Source organism: Balaenoptera musculus, chromosome 3, assembly GCF_009873245.2.
Source record: "Balaenoptera musculus isolate JJ_BM4_2016_0621 chromosome 3, mBalMus1.pri.v3, whole genome shotgun sequence".
NCBI classification, from domain to species: Eukaryota; Metazoa; Chordata; class Mammalia; order Artiodactyla; family Balaenopteridae; genus Balaenoptera; species Balaenoptera musculus.
The window spans coordinates 163,477,358-163,495,646 of NC_045787.1; the positions used below are offsets into that span (position 1 = coordinate 163,477,358).

General features: G+C 59.5%; 1 protein-coding gene across 12 annotated transcripts in view; it reads right to left on the bottom strand.

The window, feature by feature from the left end:
- Positions 1-18,289, bottom strand: part of SMARCA4 (SWI/SNF related, matrix associated, actin dependent regulator of chromatin, subfamily a, member 4) — an 86,129-nt gene that overhangs the window by 20,203 nt on the left and 47,637 nt on the right. For 8 of the 12 annotated variants that reach the window (XM_036845598.1, XM_036845597.1, XM_036845602.1 and 5 more), the window contains 13 exons: positions 17,311-17,377; positions 16,180-16,290; positions 14,163-14,405; positions 12,634-12,747; positions 11,809-11,916; positions 10,623-10,709; positions 9,790-9,836; positions 8,543-8,709; positions 5,677-5,840; positions 2,846-3,073; positions 2,496-2,594; positions 2,161-2,238; positions 1,142-1,360 (listed from right to left, as the gene is read on the bottom strand). In XM_036845598.1, the coding sequence (XP_036701493.1) occupies positions 1,142-1,360; positions 2,161-2,238; positions 2,496-2,594; positions 2,846-3,073; positions 5,677-5,840; positions 8,543-8,709; positions 9,790-9,836; positions 10,623-10,709; positions 11,809-11,916; positions 12,634-12,747; positions 14,163-14,405; positions 16,180-16,290; positions 17,311-17,377 (1,732 nt within the window). The remainder of the gene's footprint in view (positions 1-1,141; positions 1,361-2,160; positions 2,239-2,495; positions 2,595-2,845; positions 3,074-5,676; positions 5,841-8,542; positions 8,710-9,789; positions 9,837-10,622; positions 10,710-11,808; positions 11,917-12,633; positions 12,748-14,162; positions 14,406-16,179; positions 16,291-17,310; positions 17,378-18,289) is intronic. The other 4 variants (XM_036845605.1, XM_036845606.1, XM_036845603.1 and 1 more) reach the window with 2 other exon arrangements.

Here is an 18,289-nt window from a genome sequence, read left to right on the forward strand (position 1 = left end):
TATTTTTTTAAAGGGCACCCATTGTCTCAGTAATGCCGGGCTGGCAAAGGCCCCACGCGAGCCGTTTGGGACTGTGGTTGGGCTGACGTTCCTTCATCCGAGGTTCTCTTCTGGGCCCTGGAGCCCTGGGCTGATGGCAGGGAATGAGACACCCCACCTGCCCCACCCGAGGTTCCGTGGTTCCTGGCATGTTTCAACAGCTCCCTCTGGTGCACAGCTCAGTGGGCGAGCTCGCAAGTCTGCGGTGTTCTGAGCTCCCAGGAGGGGACCAGGGCCACCTGGCCACATGGCTGAAAAAGCACTGGGGCTGCAGTTAATTAAGGGGAACCCCAGGGTGTGTGATAAGAGGCCTGGGGAGACAGCTGCTCATTCCGGGGTGTGGCACTCAGCAGGGCGTAACCGAAAGCCGCCACCTGCCTTTCAGCAAGTGCTGTCTCAGGGACAACTCGAGGGTTGGACTCTTAATCATCACCGCTACACTCAGAACCCCTGGAGCAGGAATGGGGTCTGATTTGTCACTGTAACCCCAGTGCCAGGCCCCTGTGCAAATGCAGAGTGCCCTCACTCGGGTGGGGTCGGGGGGCTGAATCAGGAGGACCAGCAGCCGCCCGCAGCCCTGACTCAGCTGTCGGCAGCCGCGAGGGCCGGGAGCCACCTGCTGAAAACGGGTGCTCATGTCACCTCCATGAGCAGCTGGTGCCAGGAGCCTCGGGTGGAGGCTTCCTCCCTCTTCCCCCCCCACAGCTCCCAGGGGTGACGCACGCAAAGGCGGGGCTGCCTGACCCCGTCACCACTCTCAACCATCTCGCAGGGTGACTTGACGATCCCCAATATATCCCTGGGTCCTCCGGTCAGCCCCATGCAAAGACTGGCAATACTCTGCTTAAACCTGACGCTGGAAGGGCCAACTCCACCCAGAAGTGGGTTTTGAGCAGCTCGGGAACCGCAAAGGGGTGCCTTCCCGAGTTCCATCAGGAGGAACTGAGTGAACCTGACCCCACGTGCGAAGGGTCGCTGTCGTGAGTGAAAACCGACCAAGAACGGCCGAAGGGCACTGCCCAGGATTCGGGCGAAGGCCTCGATCCTGGCGGCCGAGCCCTGCGCTGCCTGAGCCCCGCCCGCGGCCCTCTCCGGCATGTACCTTGAGCCACTGCTTCTCCGTCAGCGAGTCGCTGTAGTCCACCTCCTTGCGATGGCGGGAGCCGCGGCCGAACATCTTCTCCTCCTCCTCCTCGCAGGTCAGCCGCTCCACCTCTGCGTCGTCCTTGATGATCCACGAGGGGAGCTCATCCTCCTCCATCAGGCGTGGCTTCCGCTTGGGGTTGCGGGCCTCCTCGCGCCTGCGGTCCAGGTCCATGCGCTGTGGGGTGCGGGGCGGCAGGGACAGAGGGACAGGCGTCAGCACGGAGGGGACAGAGGAGATGGCCAGTGGGCACACGCGGGGGCACCCTGACCGGGGGCTGCTTCCCTGCCTCGGGACCATCGCTGCAGCGGTAGTTAAACAGCAGCTTGGTCGTGCGGTGCCCGAGCTGGCTGGGCTGCCGTGTCAGACCTTGGCTGGGGCTCTGCTTCGGGGGCAGAGAGAACTGGAAAGGACAGGAAGGTGGCAGAACGGGGGCTGGAACGGGGGCTGAAACGGGGCAGCGGCTCCCCTGCCCCACTGAGGCGATACAGGCTCAGCGGAAGGCACAGGCCTGCTGGGGCCGAGGGCGCCCCCAATTCCCCCCGATTCCGTGCCCACGAGGGGCAATAGGGCATCTGAGACCGAGGCCCTTGCCAGCCCCTCAGTCTTGGACAGTGTGACTCCCTCTGAAAGGGAGCCTCAAGGACAACAGGCATTGGCCAGACGGAGGACCATAAACTGGAGCAGGGCTGGGTGTGTACGTGTGTCCCGCCATCCCTACGACACACTTAGGAGGCCACGGAACAAAGATGGGTCAGTTAGGAGCCATGGAGGGGCCACCCTGAGGGCTGCCCCCGGCCCCGTTACCCGCCGGGGATGCCACCGTCACTGAGACCTTTTGCTCTGTTCGGTGTCAGCAGGGAAGGGGGGGGGGGGGGGGGGGGGGGGGGGCGTGTGAGCCCCACTGCACGTGGTTCACACAGGCAGGGAACCAAGCCCCTGAGGGTGCGCAGGGCCCGAGTGCCCGCGGCGCTCACCATGAACAGGTCGAACTCTTCCTCGTGCCGGGCAATCATCTGGTTCACCGTCTCGTCGTCAGGCACCTCGTCTTCTTCCTACAAGGTGTCACACGTTTAGTTGGAGTGCGGGGAGGCCGGGGTGGGCGGCGGCCGGGCTCGGAGGCGAGCGGCGGCGGTCCATGGGAAATGAGCTGGCGGTCCCAGTCCGGCTGCGGTGGATGGGGACCCACACGGCAGCGAGAGACGCACACGCACACGCACACGCACGCTCCGTGGGATCAGGGCCCTTGCTGGCCATCTCAGCCGAGAAGCCGAGGATTGAATGGGCATGGAGACTGAACTACCCCTCTCACCTTTAGAGGTGGCTCCTCCAAGTCGGGGTTGACGCCCGCTGGCGGAGGGGCAGTGTGGGCGAAGCTGGCACTGCCGCTGCCCGTGCTGCAGTGTCTGCTCTGTGGATAAATAGAGGACTTCAGTCTCCAGGGCTGTCAATCCGGCATCTTTCACCAGCAGTTTAGAAAAAAAAAACCACTTCAAAGAAAAAGCAAGTACTCATCCTCTTTCCTTTCAGCCCACACTCCCTTTACTCCAAAGGGATGCAAAAAAAATAAGAGTGCAAAAAAGGTAAAAAAACAAAAATGAAAGCCGCTCATGCGTCCACCACTCACGCCGGGGAGGGGGTCGGGGCTGGCGCTGCCCTCACCTCGTCCTGCTCCTCGTGCTCGAGGATGGCCTGGAGGAAAGCGCGCCTCTCGTGGCTGGAGGACTTCTGGTCGAACATGCCGGCCTGGATCACCTTCTGGTCGACGTTGAGCTTGTACTTGGCCGCGGCCAGGATCTTCTCTTCCACGCTGTTGACCGTGCAGAGGCGGAGCACGCGCACCTCGTTCTGCTGCCCGATGCGGTGGGCACGGTCCTGCGCTTGCAGGTCCTGGGGAGAGAGACGCCGGTCAGCCCCAAACAAGCTCTTTATTTATTTATTTTTTTAATTTTTTTTTCAAACAAGCTCTTTAAATCGTTAAGGGACAGTAGATCACTGGATGCCGCTGGGAAAGGCAGGGGCCTTCCAGTTCTCGGGCACCTGCCTGGCTGTTCTGCCCACCATAGCCAGAAGCTCCAGAACAAGACCTGGAGCCCGTGCCGGGATGACTTCACCCCAAATTCCTGCAGAAGCGTCACTTTCTACCTTCACTGGGATCTGACGGATACTTGGGAAGAAAGCGCAGTTGTAGAGGGCCACCCCAGGGGGTCATACCCCAGCAGCTCCTCTCACAGCTGCACAGGCCCCCTTGGCTGCCCCAGGCAGGGCCTGGCTTGGCGTGGCTGTATCACGGCGAGGGCACTGTTTACAGAATGACGCCAAAGTTGGGCAGCACCACGTTGATGCCTGGTTTGATTGGAGGCCCTGCTACTTCCTTGCCATGCAAGCCGGGCCCAGGCCCCACGTCTCGGAGCCTCAGGATACACTCTGCTGACACCAGCCCCTCTCGTGGCGATCGTGTGTGAGAGGAGCCAACGGGCATCGGGTGCTCAGGCCAGTGCCTGGTGTGGAGCAAGCGCCCATAAAGTGGTAGGCGTGGCGCCAACGCTGTATCATCACGCCCAGCGTAGACCCAGGAGGGGCTACGAGATCCTGTGTCTGGGGCCTGCAGCTGTGTGGGGCTGACCTCCAGATCTGCACTTCACGGCGGCGGCAGAGGCCACACCTAGTGGGAACAGGCGTGCCTTGTGTCCACGGTTTGTACCCCCACCCCTGCCCCGCAGCTCAGCTGGCGTGATTCCTGGCTCTGCAGTGTGCTTCATGACCTCTGATGCCCCCCGGGTGTGGAGGAGGACAGGGCTCCACGGGGGTCTCTCCCCCCGACAGCCTGTGGGTGGGGGAAGCACACTTGGACCACCTCTCAGGACACAGGGCAGTCACCGAGGTCCGGGCGGGAGCCACACCCCAGGCTGGCGCACCAACCACCCCAGGCACTCGTCTGTCAGGCGCCCGTGGCTTACACACCGATAACCAGCTCTGCTGGGCTGTGGAGAAGGGCTCGCTTGCACCGTCAACAGCAGTGAAAGCTGGGGCAGCCTGCTGGAGGCCACTGTGGCAGAACCAACCAGAACGTGAAGGGACAGGCCTGTGGACCGAGCAATCCCACCCTCAGGCTCGGCCTGGCCGGTGCTCCAAGAGAGGGACAAGAGGGCTCCCCGAGGGGAACAGAAAACCCGGACGTCTGCCAACTGGAGTCTGAGTCAAAAATCCTGGGGCCACCATACGCCAGGACCGCTGGCGGCTGGGGAGAGCCCCCGTGTGCTTGCATGGAGACATGAACACACCAGCTGCTGGCGGGAAGAGACACGTGCTGGAACATGCCGTGTTCATGTCAAACCCAGAACATATGTGTGTACGTGGGTAGATGCTGGCTCAGAGAAGAGCGGGGTTGGTGGGGAAGGGGAAAAATGGACTCTTTAATTTGTTACTTTCACTTATTGGTATTTGCATTTGAAAAAATTACTATTTTTATAGTAAGACATAAAAGGTAAACACTTACTTTAAAACTACTGTACCAGGGCTTCCCTGGAGGCGCAGTTGTTAAGAATCCGCCTGCCAGTGCAGGGGACATGGGTTCGATCCCTGGTCCGGGAAGATCCCACATGCCGTGGAGCAACTAAGCCTGTGCGCTGCAACTACTGAGCCTGCGCTCTAGAGCCCACGAGCCACAACTACTGAGCCCGTGCGCCACAACTACTGAAGCCCACACACCTAGAGCCCATGCTCTGAAACAAAGAGAAGCCACCACCACAATGAGAGAACCGCACACCGCGATGAAGAGTAGCCCCCGCTCGCCGCAACTAGAGAAAGCCTGATGCAGCAACAAAGACCCAATGCAGCCAAAAATAAATAAATAAAATAAATTTATAAAACAAACAAAAAACTACTGCGTCTATAAAATACCACATCCCTGTTATCTACAGGCATGGAGCCCTGTGCAGGGTGTGTGGATAAGAAACAAGGGCAGCAGTGCACAGAGCACACAAAGTATGCCCCAGTGTGGTTTTAAGAGGCGCCAGCATGAGAGCTGGGCCAGAACATGGCCAGGAAGGACCTGCATGACTAAAACAGTGACCATTACTGCCAGCTGATAGGACTGGGGCATTTTCCACTTTCTTTGCACATTTACGTGACACCAGAAATTTTTTTGTTTTTTTGGCTGTGCCACGTGGCTCGTGGGATCTTAGTTCCCCAACCAGGGATTGAACCCAGGCCCTCTGCAGTGAGAGGGCGGAGTCTTAACCACCGGACCACTAGGGAATTCCCAGGATTTTTTTTTTTAAAATAACAACAGAACATGAATTTTTTCATAATCAGAGCAAAAAACTAGTTTTGTTTTGAGAAACAGAGGAAAGTAACTGTTCTCTGGGCTTCTCTCCAGGGGCCTCCGGGGCTTCCAGGAGAATGTCAAGAGGCCAGCGGCACTCATGCTAGTGGGCATGGTCTCCCCGAGGCTTCGAGCCCCTCCCCCTAGGGGGCCTGAGAGCTGTTACCTGGTGGGGGTTCCAGTCACTGTCGAATATGATCACAGTGTCGGCTGACTGGAGGTTCAGACCCAGCCCCCCAGCCCGGGTGCTGAGCAGGAAGATGAAGTACTCGGAGCCGGGCTCGTTGAAGGTCTTCAGCAGCATGCCCCGGTCCTCCGCTTTCGTGGTTCCTGCCGGGGGGTGGGGAGAGCAGGGTTAGCAAGGTGACCGTGGCGGGGGGAGGGGGGGCGGGCGGTGGTGCTGAGGAGACAGAGGAACACCTACATCAGGGAGCAGGTACAGCGTCCACAGCCGTCCAACTCGGGCCCCCCAAGCCATGGCCACACTCGCTCAACACGTGGCCGTGAGTGGTGACTGGCGAACAACTCAGATTTACGGCGACACTACTGACCGCCAGTCCTCCCAACACAGGAGAAGAAAACGAGCCCCAATGGGCCCCCAGTGTCTCCTCCGTGTAAATCGGGGCTGCTGTGGGAACTAAGTGGGCGGGTGCTCGAGCACCGTGCCCGGCACCCAGCAGACACCCAGGCGATGGGGCTGCCCTGCGAGTCGTCACCACCTGCCTGGCCCGGGGTCCAGGGGGTGGCGGGAGACACTGCAGCAACACTGTTAACACCGGGCCCCCAAACCCACGCGGGGTCTCCAGGTGGGCAGACGGGGCTGCTACGGTAGCGAACAACTGGCCAGAGGGCTGGCGCCTGCCTCCACCCTGCTGTGATGGGCTCTCTCCATTCACAGAGGGAGTCGCCTACAGGCGAGCACACGGGGGCTCGCGACGGAGACTTGCTTCCCTCTGGGCAGGACGGCTCCCCTCTTCACGGAGCCACAGGGACTCTAAGGTGACGGCCCAGGACAAGATCCTCAGCATCGTGACCCTCAGAGGGGCATCTAAGCTCCGCAGGCTACTGCCAGCCTGAGGGGCAGAGGTGCCTCTGGGAAAGCAGGTGTCATTTTTGGTGTTGCTTCCAGCCACTCGCCTACACGTCACGATGAACAGCATGGAGGCCTGATGCCCACTGGCGCCTGGGCCGCCCCAGTTCCAAGGAGGGGCTGAGGCAGGCCCAGGTGGAGGGGCCGCTCCCAGATGCCCGGCCTGCACCCTCACTCTCGGCATTCTGACAGCAGAAGGTTCCACTCCACGTGCCACCGAGCCCCCACCCTTGCCGTTCTGGCTGCACCGTGTAGCACGCGGGACCTTAGCTCCCCGACCGTGGATTGACCCTGGGCCCCTGCAGTGGAAGAGCGGAGTCCTAACCACTGGACTGCCAGGGAAGTCCCCCCCTTTGCCCTTCTTTCCCAGAGTTTCCACTTATGTGACAGTGACCACATGAGGTGCCCAGAGATGCAGCCACAGCCAAGCAAACAAAAGTCCTCATCCTACATAGAGGACTCTCATCATGAAGGAAAAAAGAAGTGGGGGGCGCAAATGGATGGGTGCTGGGGTGGGTGGGAACACGCTCTTCACGTTCGGCCTGTCCTCCAGGGGTCAGGGCAGTGACACACACAAGGAGCAGCACGCGTGAAGGCTCAGCCCCTGAAGGACGGAGAGGCCACTGGGGAGGTCAGCACGCAGGGGGAGGGCGAGGTGAGCCTGGCCACGCAGGCCTTCCAAGCCGTGGGAAGCACCTGAAGGAGGGAGGTTTGAGGGAGGACCTGACCACAGCTGTGTTTGCAAAGGTCGCCCTGGACAGAATTCCAAGAACAGGCCGAAGGAAGGCAAGATAGGGATGCAGCAAAGGTTCTGGGTGGGAGTGGGGAGGGCAGAGACCGACAGACAGATCCGCCCAGCAACCACGGGTCCACAGTCTGAAAAATCCACAGTTCCACAAGATGTACCGTGAAAGACACAATGGGGGCAAAGAGGTCTGGGGTGTCTGGCCATGGATGCACATAGCAACGAGCTTAGACAAAGGCTCTGAGACGTGTGCTTTACCCCACACTTCTTAACTGTGTTGACCCTGGAGGCCCCCAAGTCCATTTTTCTCGAGAGCCCCACTCACTCCATCTGACAGAGGGTGGGGGCTCCCTCTAGGGTCTTCCCGGTCAGTTGCCACGTGTCAGCGCACGGGCCCTGCACACTGTCAGCATCTCACTCAGCCCCCTCCTCCCCGGAGCTCCTGCGTGCTGGGAACAAGGCAGAAACAGGGCTCCTTATGAGTGCATGTGGTCACAGTCAAGTGCTGTTCCCAGGGAACTCACCGCTATCACCCCTGCAGCATCGGTTTTCCTCCCTCCCTCCCTCCCTCCCTTTCCTGCTTCTCTCAGTGCTCACGGTTCCGGCATGAACGGGCCCGATTCCAGCTCCAGAGCCACCCAGGCAGTGGAGAGAAGAGCGTGTCGCTCACAGCAGCCTAATGAAAGTTCACCCCCAGACCCCTGGGGGAAAAGACAAGCTGCTTCTCTGTTCGGGACACTGAGCAGGTGGAAGGAAAGCCTGGAGGGGACGGCTAAGAATGAAGCCAAAATGGAGGACAAGAGAGCCAAGAGCTCCAGAAAAGCCCCTCTTAACACCATCTGGGCACCTGGATCCAGCTGTGCCCGAAGCAAGCCAACCCTTGAGGTTCAGTTATGTGAGTCTATCAAGGCTTCCTTCCTTATGCCCACAGGATATGGGTTTCTGTCACTTCCCACCATAACAGGACCGTAGAGCAACCCTTAACCACTGGACGCAGCGTTCTGGTGCAAACACCGTGAGCCTCACATTCAGGAGATCCAGCCATGATACTCCCAGGGCCCTCCCTCCCATTCCCGCAAGCCTGTGTCACTGAGTGAGCCGCTATGCACACTCCTGCCGCTAGACCTAGAGAAGCTTTGGCAGCAGTGGATAAGGAGGCCGCCCTTTAACAAACGTCTCTCTCCCGGTCGTACTCACCATCGAGCCTGAGGTATTTAAAGCCGCGATACGCAAAATAGTCTTCCATGATCGTCATGAGGGAGGTCATCTGACAGAACAGCAGCACTTTATGGTTGGTGGCCCGGAGTTTGGGAAGAATTCTGTCGAGCAGCTCGAATTTCCCCGAGGCTCGGTACAGGTCCAGCCTGCGGAGTGGAGGGGGTGGGGAAGGACACACACACCACGTGAACCACAGCGCCCTGCAGGCGGGCCAAGGAGGACGTGCGCTCCCACGCCCAGGCTACCTGAGCCGGCCTAGGCAGGCTGGCCACCAGGCTCGGGGGCACACAAGTGCTTCCTTGGCAGACTACCCCCGCGCCCGCCCCCCTCCCCCCACCAAAGTTTCTGCAGAGCCATTTCAACCCAACTAAAATAAACTCGGTCATGAAATTACTGACCAACTTGGATACTTGTAAGAGCGAGAGAAGATGCTAGTTATTAGTAAAGATACTGGGACAATGGGCGTGGACAGGGGCTGCCCCGGGAAGCCAGGCCTCCTGTTTAAGAACCTTCCAAGAGCAGAGGCTCACAGGGGAGAGTGCCCACACTGCGCCACACACAGGGCTAAGGGCCACTGCAACTTCCGTCATTTGCCCCTGGTTTACAGATGTGGAAACTGAGGCTGGGGGACAGTGCGACACGGCTGCTGACCTGCCAGGGCCGGGCTCAAACCCAGGTCTGTGGGACCCCATTATGCAATTTGGTATAAAAAACTACACAGCTAAAGAACCTTTTGCCCTTTCATTTGGTGCCTCTGCTCTAGGAAATAGTTTACTATCCCAGAAAAATAATGGTGGCTTTAGCGTTAAGAATGTTTTAACGGTGAAACCTTGAGGCAGCATTTGTGTCCAACACCAGGGCTGAACGATGCCTGGGCTGCGCTTTATAAACAACGCTGGAGAAAACACCCCCAGAGCAAGGTGCGTGGCGCACTGTATAAAGAGTATTCCTCTGTTGGTGGGCAGAGTTTAGGCTCAGAGTGGTTAGGAAAGCTGTCCCAGGTCACAGAGCCCAGAGGTGGGGCCTGGAAGCCAGGTCTGGTCACCTCTCAAAGTGGAGAATTTTTATTCTCTTCTTTGGGTTCATCTATGTTTTCAAAGTTTTCTGCCAGGAATATACTGCCTTTGAAATTAGACCAGTATAACAACAGAAATAAAGCCAACCAAAGAGAGAAACACTGGCACACAGATGGTCTGCCCACCCCGTTAAGCTAGGAAGATTCTCACCCTTGGACGATGCCACCGGTAAACCCAAGGTGCTCGGAAAAGGACTCCTGCGATGGAATGAGAGGCGGGTCAGTGCGGGGCAGGAAAAGGCGGCCAGGCCCCACGCCTCCGAGCCCTCCCACCCGTGCTCAGCGATCGCCCACAGCGGCCCCAAGGCCACACACAGATGCTGAACACAGCTTTTCTATCCCACTGACATCCCTTCCGTCATGACCTAACACTCTTAACCACGGAAGGGAGCGCGCCAAGGACGGCGTGCGCCTGAGACCACACTTGGTGAGCTGAAATGGAACCCCAGGGGCCTCTGGCCTGACCCCGGAACTTTATGCCAGAACGCATGGACATATGTGTGCTTTTCAGAAGCAAGCATCCAGACTCCCAAGGGTACTGGGGCCCAGAAGGTCACGGCCAGAGCCGTCATGAAGAGGGACGCTGCTCTCCATGCTCTGCCCAGGATGGCCCCATGTGTCACCGAGCGGGGAAGGCTAGTAACTAACAAGCAGAGGCAGCACAACCCCACCGGGGGGGAAACGACTCCAAAGAACAGCCTCCGAAGGCTTCGGCGGTTATCTGAGGTGGGATTTTCATTTCTCTTGCATATTTCCCTACAGTTTGGATTCTTTACAATATACGAGCGCTTGCAAACAAAACATCCATAAAAAGACAAATGCACAAGCATCGTCTAGCCTAAACCTTACAAGCTCTTTTTCTCTAAAGTTGCCAGAGAGAAGCGACCTAGCTCTGTCTAGGGGCTAGGCGCAGACAGACCCCTCTGAGAGCAGGACCCTGTGCAGGTCTGAGGCCCATGAGCTCCGGGTGCCGCTGGGCCTCACCTCGATGTGCTGGAACATGTACGGGTGGTTGCAGATCTTCCTCAGCTGCATGATGGTGTTCATCAGGGTCTTGGTGCCACCTTTGCCCTGAGGAGGCAGAAGAGAGGCTCCCAAATCGGTCTTGTCCCAGGGTGGGGTGGGGCGGGGTTGGGGGGAGGAGGCGTGAAAGAAGGACGTGGGAGGAGCTGTGGCTTGTGGCAGAGGAGACGGGGTGTGTGCAGCTGGCTCCTGTCGGGGCTCAGAGGCCTGAAGCCAGCATGAAGCCAGCGCTGGGGGAAGCGGAGACCCCCTGGCACCCTGGAGGGTGGAGGGTGGAGGGTGAGGAGGGGTCGGCGGGACGCAGGGGAAACGTGACTGGCAAAGAGCTGAGGGTGGATCGCAAACACTTTGTGAGGCCAGCTCTGTGGGCACTGGGGGGAGTCCCCGGGGCGGGGCTGCAGCCAGATGGCTTAGGAAGATCTCTGGCTATGGGGTGAAGGAAGGATGTCGGGGTGGGTGCCGTGGGCCAAGAAGGAAACGAGGAAACAGGGCGCTGCAACAGCTCGGGTAAGAAAGGGCCCAAACGAAACATCTGGAAGAGAAAATGGGGTGGCAGGGCCAAGCCCGAGGCAGCGGGGGCAGAAGTGAGGGACCCGGGAGGACAACTGCAGTCCTGGTGAGGGGAGCAGGGGCGGCGGGGCCCAGGGCCTCAGAAGGCAGCCCAGCTCCCACTCCTCTCCACTGTAAACTAACGTCACCCCAACGCCATGTAATGACAAAGTAAACGGGCTCAGCGGCCGTGGCTGTCGAGGCTCTTTCCCAGCCGGGAAGGTGGGACTCCTTAGAATATTCTAACGGCTGGGGTCCGTGCTGGGCCCCCCACTGCCGACTGAAGCATCCACGGGAGAGAGCACTTCACGAGCAGAGGACCCCAGACTGCTGACGGGGAGGCTCGGGGGCCTCCCTGGAAACGGGCCATCAGCCTCTGCCCCCTCAGCCGTATGGACTGGACCCATCCACACCAGCTGTGGTTTAAACCAGGCCCAGTCAACACCCTCGGGACCACGACCAGATGGGGCCTCGGCCACGACTATCACCTCCCAGGAGGCGAGAGCCTGCTGCTTACACTGTGCACAAGCCCCGCACCCAGCGGCCCCCAGCGCGCCTGCCGTGGACACCCAGGGGGGAAGGGGGGCCCCGGGCCAACCTTCTTATCCTTCTCAGAGCCATCGGTGAGCAGCACCCCCTTGGCCTGCATGTGCCGGTAAAGCACGCGCTGCAGCGCGGACATGTCGCACTTGATGACGTACTCCACCTGCAGGGCACACGCCGCCGTCAGCCGGAACTGGAGCCGAGGGTCCCGGAGCCCAATGCCCAGCCTGGGCCCGTCTCTGATCGCCCAACCTCTCAGAGGCATCCTGGGCCCTGGGTTGTGTGCTCTGATCAGGGCACACAGGGGTGACTGTGAGGAGACCCCATACCCAGGGGGATGAGGGGAGATGGGATGTGGCAGACGCACCAGGGCAGAGAAATGTGGGGGGGCTTCCTGGGCCAGATGGGGCAACTCGGCTACCTTCCAAAGGCCTGCCCACAGCCGACCAAGAAACAAAGGGCAAGTGTGACTGGAGGGGCAACTGGCCAGGGACCCCAAGCCCACCCAGGGGAGAGGGGAGGGGGCCCTGGGGGGACTTAGTGCTCTAACTTAGCACACCTGCCTTCCACTTGAGAGACCCAGTGAGGGCGAGTGGCCAACCCCAGGCGGGATCGACTCCTGAATGCCGAGGCCAGACCAGGGCCAGGCCCGGGACCCAGGGGAGCCACCCGACTGGGCCCACCCCAGGGAGGCCCCCTGGACGACGCTGCATTGGGACTTCCGCTCAAAACAAACATGGTACGTGGAATTCCCTGGTGGTCCAGTGGTTAGGACTCGGCGCTTCCACTACCGGGACGCCAGGGTTCGATCCCTCGTCGGGGAACTAAGATCCCGCAAGCTGTACAGCGCGGCCAAAAAGAAAAAAACTAAACGTGGTACCTTTTCAGGTAACTGAGCCTCGACTTCCTTCTTGAGCCGCCGGAGCAGGAAGGGCCGCAGCACTTTGTGGAGACGACGGATGATGAGAATGGTTTCCTCCTCGTTCAGGTCCACCTGGCAGCCCCAACGAGACACGCCAACCAAGCGTTACCTCCAGAGGAGGGGACAGGGATGCAGGGAAGGGCCATCTGGAGTCACCCTGTGCTCAGCACCTCCTTTTCAGACTACCCTAAGCTTCACAGGAGCCTAGCAGGGCAACCTCTTCCTCTGGAAAACTGCAAGGATCTAAGACCTTCCATGGAAGTCCTGGGACACGGAAGCCAAGGCCCCAGGGCACTATGAAACACGGCAGCACACTGCACCGCTTCCCCAGGAGTAACAAACCCACGTGCCTGGAATCCTGCCAACACGTCCAAACGAAATCTGGACAGCACTGCGGGGGCCACACGGATAGAGCGTGTGGTGTAACTGGGGGGTGCTCCAAGAAGGCTCTGTCACTGGAAGCCCAAATCAACTCTCAATTTGGCCTGGGTGGGACGGACGGAAAGAAATGCTGCTCTCCCAGGGGGCCTGCTACTCTGATAAAAATGTGAATTAAAAAAATTTTTTTAAGTGAAAAGATGACATCTGAACTTTTCTTCTCTGGGTCCCTTTGAGCAGAGCTTTTGCTCAACTTGAAAATACGTGAAACCAGAGCATTTGTTCCTCAGCTCTTGGAGGGAGGGGGTCCCTGGGAATCTGAAAACTGGGGGCTCCTTTATTATGGGATCCTTGGAAAGGCCTCAATTTCTCCTTCAGGAGGGCTTCTGCCTCAGCCGGTACCAAGGAGGCGGGACCCCATGGATGATGCTGACAGAGGCCCCCCCCGTAAGAGCTGAGGAACAGCTGTCCCAGACCTGCCTAAGGAAAATCCGCTAACTGGGAACAAGTGAGCTGGGGCACGGCTGCCATGGGCGGTGACGCTCATTGTTAAGCCCTGCGATCGTGCCCACCTCCTCGGTCACCAGGCTCAGGCCGCTAACCTCCTTCAACAGAAAACGCTGTGGTCACAGACACACCAACAACGCCACTCCCAGCCACGCAGACATTGAGAGACACCGGCCACAACCCACAGCCCTCTTTAAAAACAAAAGGGACAGAATCTGACCATGTTGCTCCTTTCACTGAAAGCATCCGAGCTACCCGCTGCCCTCAGGGTGAAAATTAAACTCTCCTCAGGCCCTCCAGCTGCACCTTCACACCTCAGGGCCATATTACTCGCCGTCCCCTCCCTGTGCCTGGCGCACAGGGTCAGGGAAGCCCCGAGCATCCCCTGGGATTTCTCTGCCCTTCTCCTCTGGGGTCCTTTGGTGCCGGGGCTGTCCTGCGCTTGGCTGGGCCGGCTGTGGTGGGCACTCAACCCACAGCGACCCAGGGAAGCCAGCTGGGCCGGAACCATCAACTTGGAGGGTCCTCGGAGCTGCTCGTGGCCGAGGCTCACGGCTCCCCACTCCACCCCCCCACCACCACGTGGCCGGCTGCACACCCACCTTTTCCCCGGTCATGGCAAAGGGCGCATTGAACCACTGCTCGAAGGTGCTGCAGCTCTTGAAGATGGTGGGCAGCAGGAAGTTGAGGAGCGCCCAGAGCTCAGGGAGCTTGTTCTGCAGGGGCGTGCCCGTCAGCAGCAGGCGGCGGGGGGCCACGTAGTGCGTGTTGAGGACCTGCGTCAGCTTGCAGTGGTGGTTCTTCATGCGGTGGCCTTCGTCCACGATCATGTACTTCCAACGGATCTGCGGGCCGAGAGCAGGAGGTCAGGGGAGGCCAGGCAGCGGGGCTGCCCACCTGGGTGAGGACCTCACGGCCATTAGGCAAGAAGGCTCCGGGCAGAACGGCCTGCTGAGCTGGAGAACGCGAGCACAACAGCAGCCCCTGACGAGGGACCAGCTCACACCGCAGCCTCTGTAAAGCAGGGGGCGAAGACGGACACGCGGACAGGGAGACACGGCTGTGACCTGCGGCTGGGTGAACAAATCCAGGGGCAGAAAAGTACTTTGGTTTCCCGAGAAAATTATGTATGCTAGTACATGACACGGAAAAACACCCCAAGTAACAACCCCCCTGTGGATCAGAGGCCCTCAGGGGTGGGGGTCTTCAGGGGACTTGGTTCAGCAACGGGTGCATTTCCAGTCAGCAGGCGGCAGCTCTAAGGCAGGAGCAGCACAGGTGGGTTCAGCACAGGTGTGCGCTCTGGGGGCCCCGGCTGCGCCCCAGAGCCTGTCAGTGGCCACACGGCTGGTGGACACAGGCTAGATGCCGATTCTAACCATGAGTGTGAGCCTGCAGGCGGGAGCCGCAGGTGTAAATCCCTATTTACGTGTGACTGTGACGAGCTTCAGAGCCACGCTGGCTTTGGCTTCTTTGGTACAGCCTGGCTGAGGAACTGCACGTCAGGTGTCCCAGACGAAAAGGGCAGAACCGACTGGGGGAGGGGCCTAGCAGCCATTTCCCACAAGGAACCCCCATGGCAGGGGGCTTACGTTAATTAAAGCCACTGTCAGACAAACACAGGATTTTCAGAGCCCCGTTCTCATGCTTGGGATGGGCCTGGCTTTGTACTGGGTCAGAAGGGTGAGCCTGCACACTGGACACCAGCTCCCTGGGCCCCAGCTTCCTTATCTGTAGCTCAGAGATACACATCAAGCACCACATGTCATCAGTACGACCAAGGCCGACAGGTGTGGCAACACATAAACATCTCCTCCACCCACTGGGTCAAAAACTCTACCACTTGACTTAATCCCCTACACGGTTAGTGAGGCCAGATGCAGCACCTTCTGGCTCAACGCCTTCCCAAACCGGGAAAAGAGCTTTTTGTAGGCGAGGGATGGTGCCTGTCTCATATCTGGGTCATGGTTTATTCTCGGTAATTCCCTGATGGCCCAACTAGAGCTGCCTTCACAACTGTGTCAGCTAAGAGGCTGCCCCGCGTGCACAGCCCCCACTGAATGCACCAAGCCAGCGGTCCAAGGCTGACAGAACACACAGGACATCAGAGTGCTTGGACCTGGATGCCAAATCCCTCCTGCTTCGTGGGCCACTTTCCTGTAGGCTGCGGTAGGGAGACACGGCCACCAGGGAGGGAGGTCTGAGGCCTCTAGAGACAGGTGGAGACAAGGGGGGCCTCACCACAGCCCTGCCAGGGACACAGCAGGCAAGACAGGTGGGTCGAGAGTCACCGTGTGTGGCCAGGCTCTTCGGGCAGAAGGCCCGAGAGGAGCCAGTCCACATGTTGCGTAGACGGAGCCAGTCTCTGGACGTGGCCCAGGGCCAGCCTGGGGACAGATGGTCGGAGAGGCAAGCCCAAGGTCACCTCGACCGGGGCTGTTCGCACACACAGAGCAGCTGTCTTTTTACACATATGCGGGGGAATCACTGAGAAATGTCTTCGGGGGCTTTGAGAAGATGGGAAGCGTGACACACTTGCGACAATCCTGGGCTGGATCACGGGCTCCCTGACAGCACGCGACGGCCTGGGCTGGCTTGTTTTACAGGCAGACACGCTACCTTTGCAAGGATGTGCTTGTCTTTAATGATGTACTCGTACGTCGTCAGCAAGACGTTGAACTTGCCGCTCCGGAGCTGGGGGACGAAAGCACGTCTGGCTGCTGGAGAGCCCTGTGAGGGAGAGAAGACACGCGCACCTCAGCCTCTGGGCCCCGGGTCCTGGCCCCTCACCCCGGCAAGGGCAGAGGGCCAAGTGTGGGGAGCGGAGAGAGGAGTGTGGGTCCTGGGCGGCCCAGGCCCCTGGGAGGCTTGCTGCCTGCACCTCCATCGGCCCCACTCCTGATGGTCGACCAGCTCCGCTTCCCACACCCTCCTCTTCCCGGGTCCCCATCTCAGGCCTCCAGGCCTCCCACACAGGCGCAGACCGCCGTGATCACTCTCAAAGGGCAGCTCCAGCCTCTCCCCGGTTAGCAAATCTGCCCCGTCCCTCCTGTTCCAAGCTCACGTTCCAGACAGAGCTGCACTCGTTCCCATAAGCTCTTGCCAGCCGAATGACTTTCAGCTCCTCAAACGCACCAAGTTCTCCCCACACACGCTGTCCCCTCTGCCGGGACCCGATTTTCCCCATCGTGGGGCTGAGAGCCGCTCAGCACAGGGTGGCGAGCCTGGACCCGGCAGACCTGCAGCCAAGGGCCCAACGGGGCTCTGCCACTGAGTGGCTGTGTGAGGCCCTCTCTGCCTCTCTCCCCACGAGGACAAGAGGCACGTTTAGTCCCCACTTCACAGGCGAACTGATCTAGGGGCGGCACTCAGAGCAGGCCTGTACGGGGCCAACGTGTCCTGGTGTGCCCCGTCACACAGCAGCCCACGGTGGACACTCGTTAAGTCATCCCACGTGAATGGGTTTTAACCAAAGCTCGGCAAGAATAACGAAATTTTCAGGTGAATGCGTTAATGTCACCACATTCCACAAACTGAGTCCATAACTTCAGTTAAAAAAGAAGCATCACTCCTCGAAATAAAGTGATCCAAACCCTGTGTTAATGGCAGGATCCCATGTGTATAACATAAGAAGACGCGCACACGCACACGTGCATCCTGTCATTAATGCAAGTTGATGCCCCTCTTCACCCACACGTATCCCCTATTCTCCCACCCTGCCCATGCCCACCTCCTCAGGGGGCGACGTACCTTGTAGGACACCTTCACCACCGAGGGGGCCCACTTGTCAAATTCGTATGCCCAGTTGGACAGCGTTCTGGTGGAAACAAGGAAGGGAGAGTCAGGATCTAGTTCTGTTGCCAGCAACTGTCCAAAAGATGTCCACGAGGAAGTGAAGCTGATGTGTCTGTGACCCTCAGAGCTGGCCAAGTAATGGACCATCTGAGGGAAGGAGGGGATGGTGCCCCAGGTGGGAGACACAGGGACACACAAAGGCGTGGTGGTGGGTATAGGGTCAGCCTCTGCCAGGTCGGCCTGGGCTGGAGCAGGGCGGCCGGAGAGGGCCAGGACCAGGAGCTGGACCCTGGAGAGCAGTTCTCTGTCACCGCTGTGTGGCCACAGGCCCCTGTGAGAACACACCACACGCTGCAGACCTGCTTCCCAGAAAAACGCAGATTCACGGTGCCTCACTTCAGGCTCAGGACGCTGGGGGTGGGGTGCGGGAGTCATGCCACGGAGGCCGGGGCTATAGGAGACACCACCGAGTCGCGGTGCTGCGTCAAAATGAAACTGGCAGCCACTGAAGGTTCCTGCCCGGTAAGAGACAGAATGAGGATGGGAGGCAGGCGAGACCAAGCCAGGCCCGGGCAGAGGACTGCAGGAGGGGGAGCGCAGGAGGGCTCGAGGCCAGGAAGAGGGGGGACAGACAGAGATGGGCAGTGAGCAGACGTGGGGGCGGGTGAGGAGGGACAAGTCACCCCCGACTACAAGAGAGAACCTCAGGAGAGGGTGACAGCGACAGTAAAGCCAAGTTCAGAGCGGGTGGGCTCTCGGGGAAATACTGGGACACAGAGTCTTCGGTGGGGGAGAGAACTCACTCAGACAGTCTAGACCAGGGGGTTTGTAAAGACAGGATGCAAAAGCCAAGTGGAAGAGACTGCTCGTGGCTCGCCCGGCTCCTCCCTGCAAGAAGCTCCACCGAGGAGCTCCCCCAGGAGCCAGGGCCAGC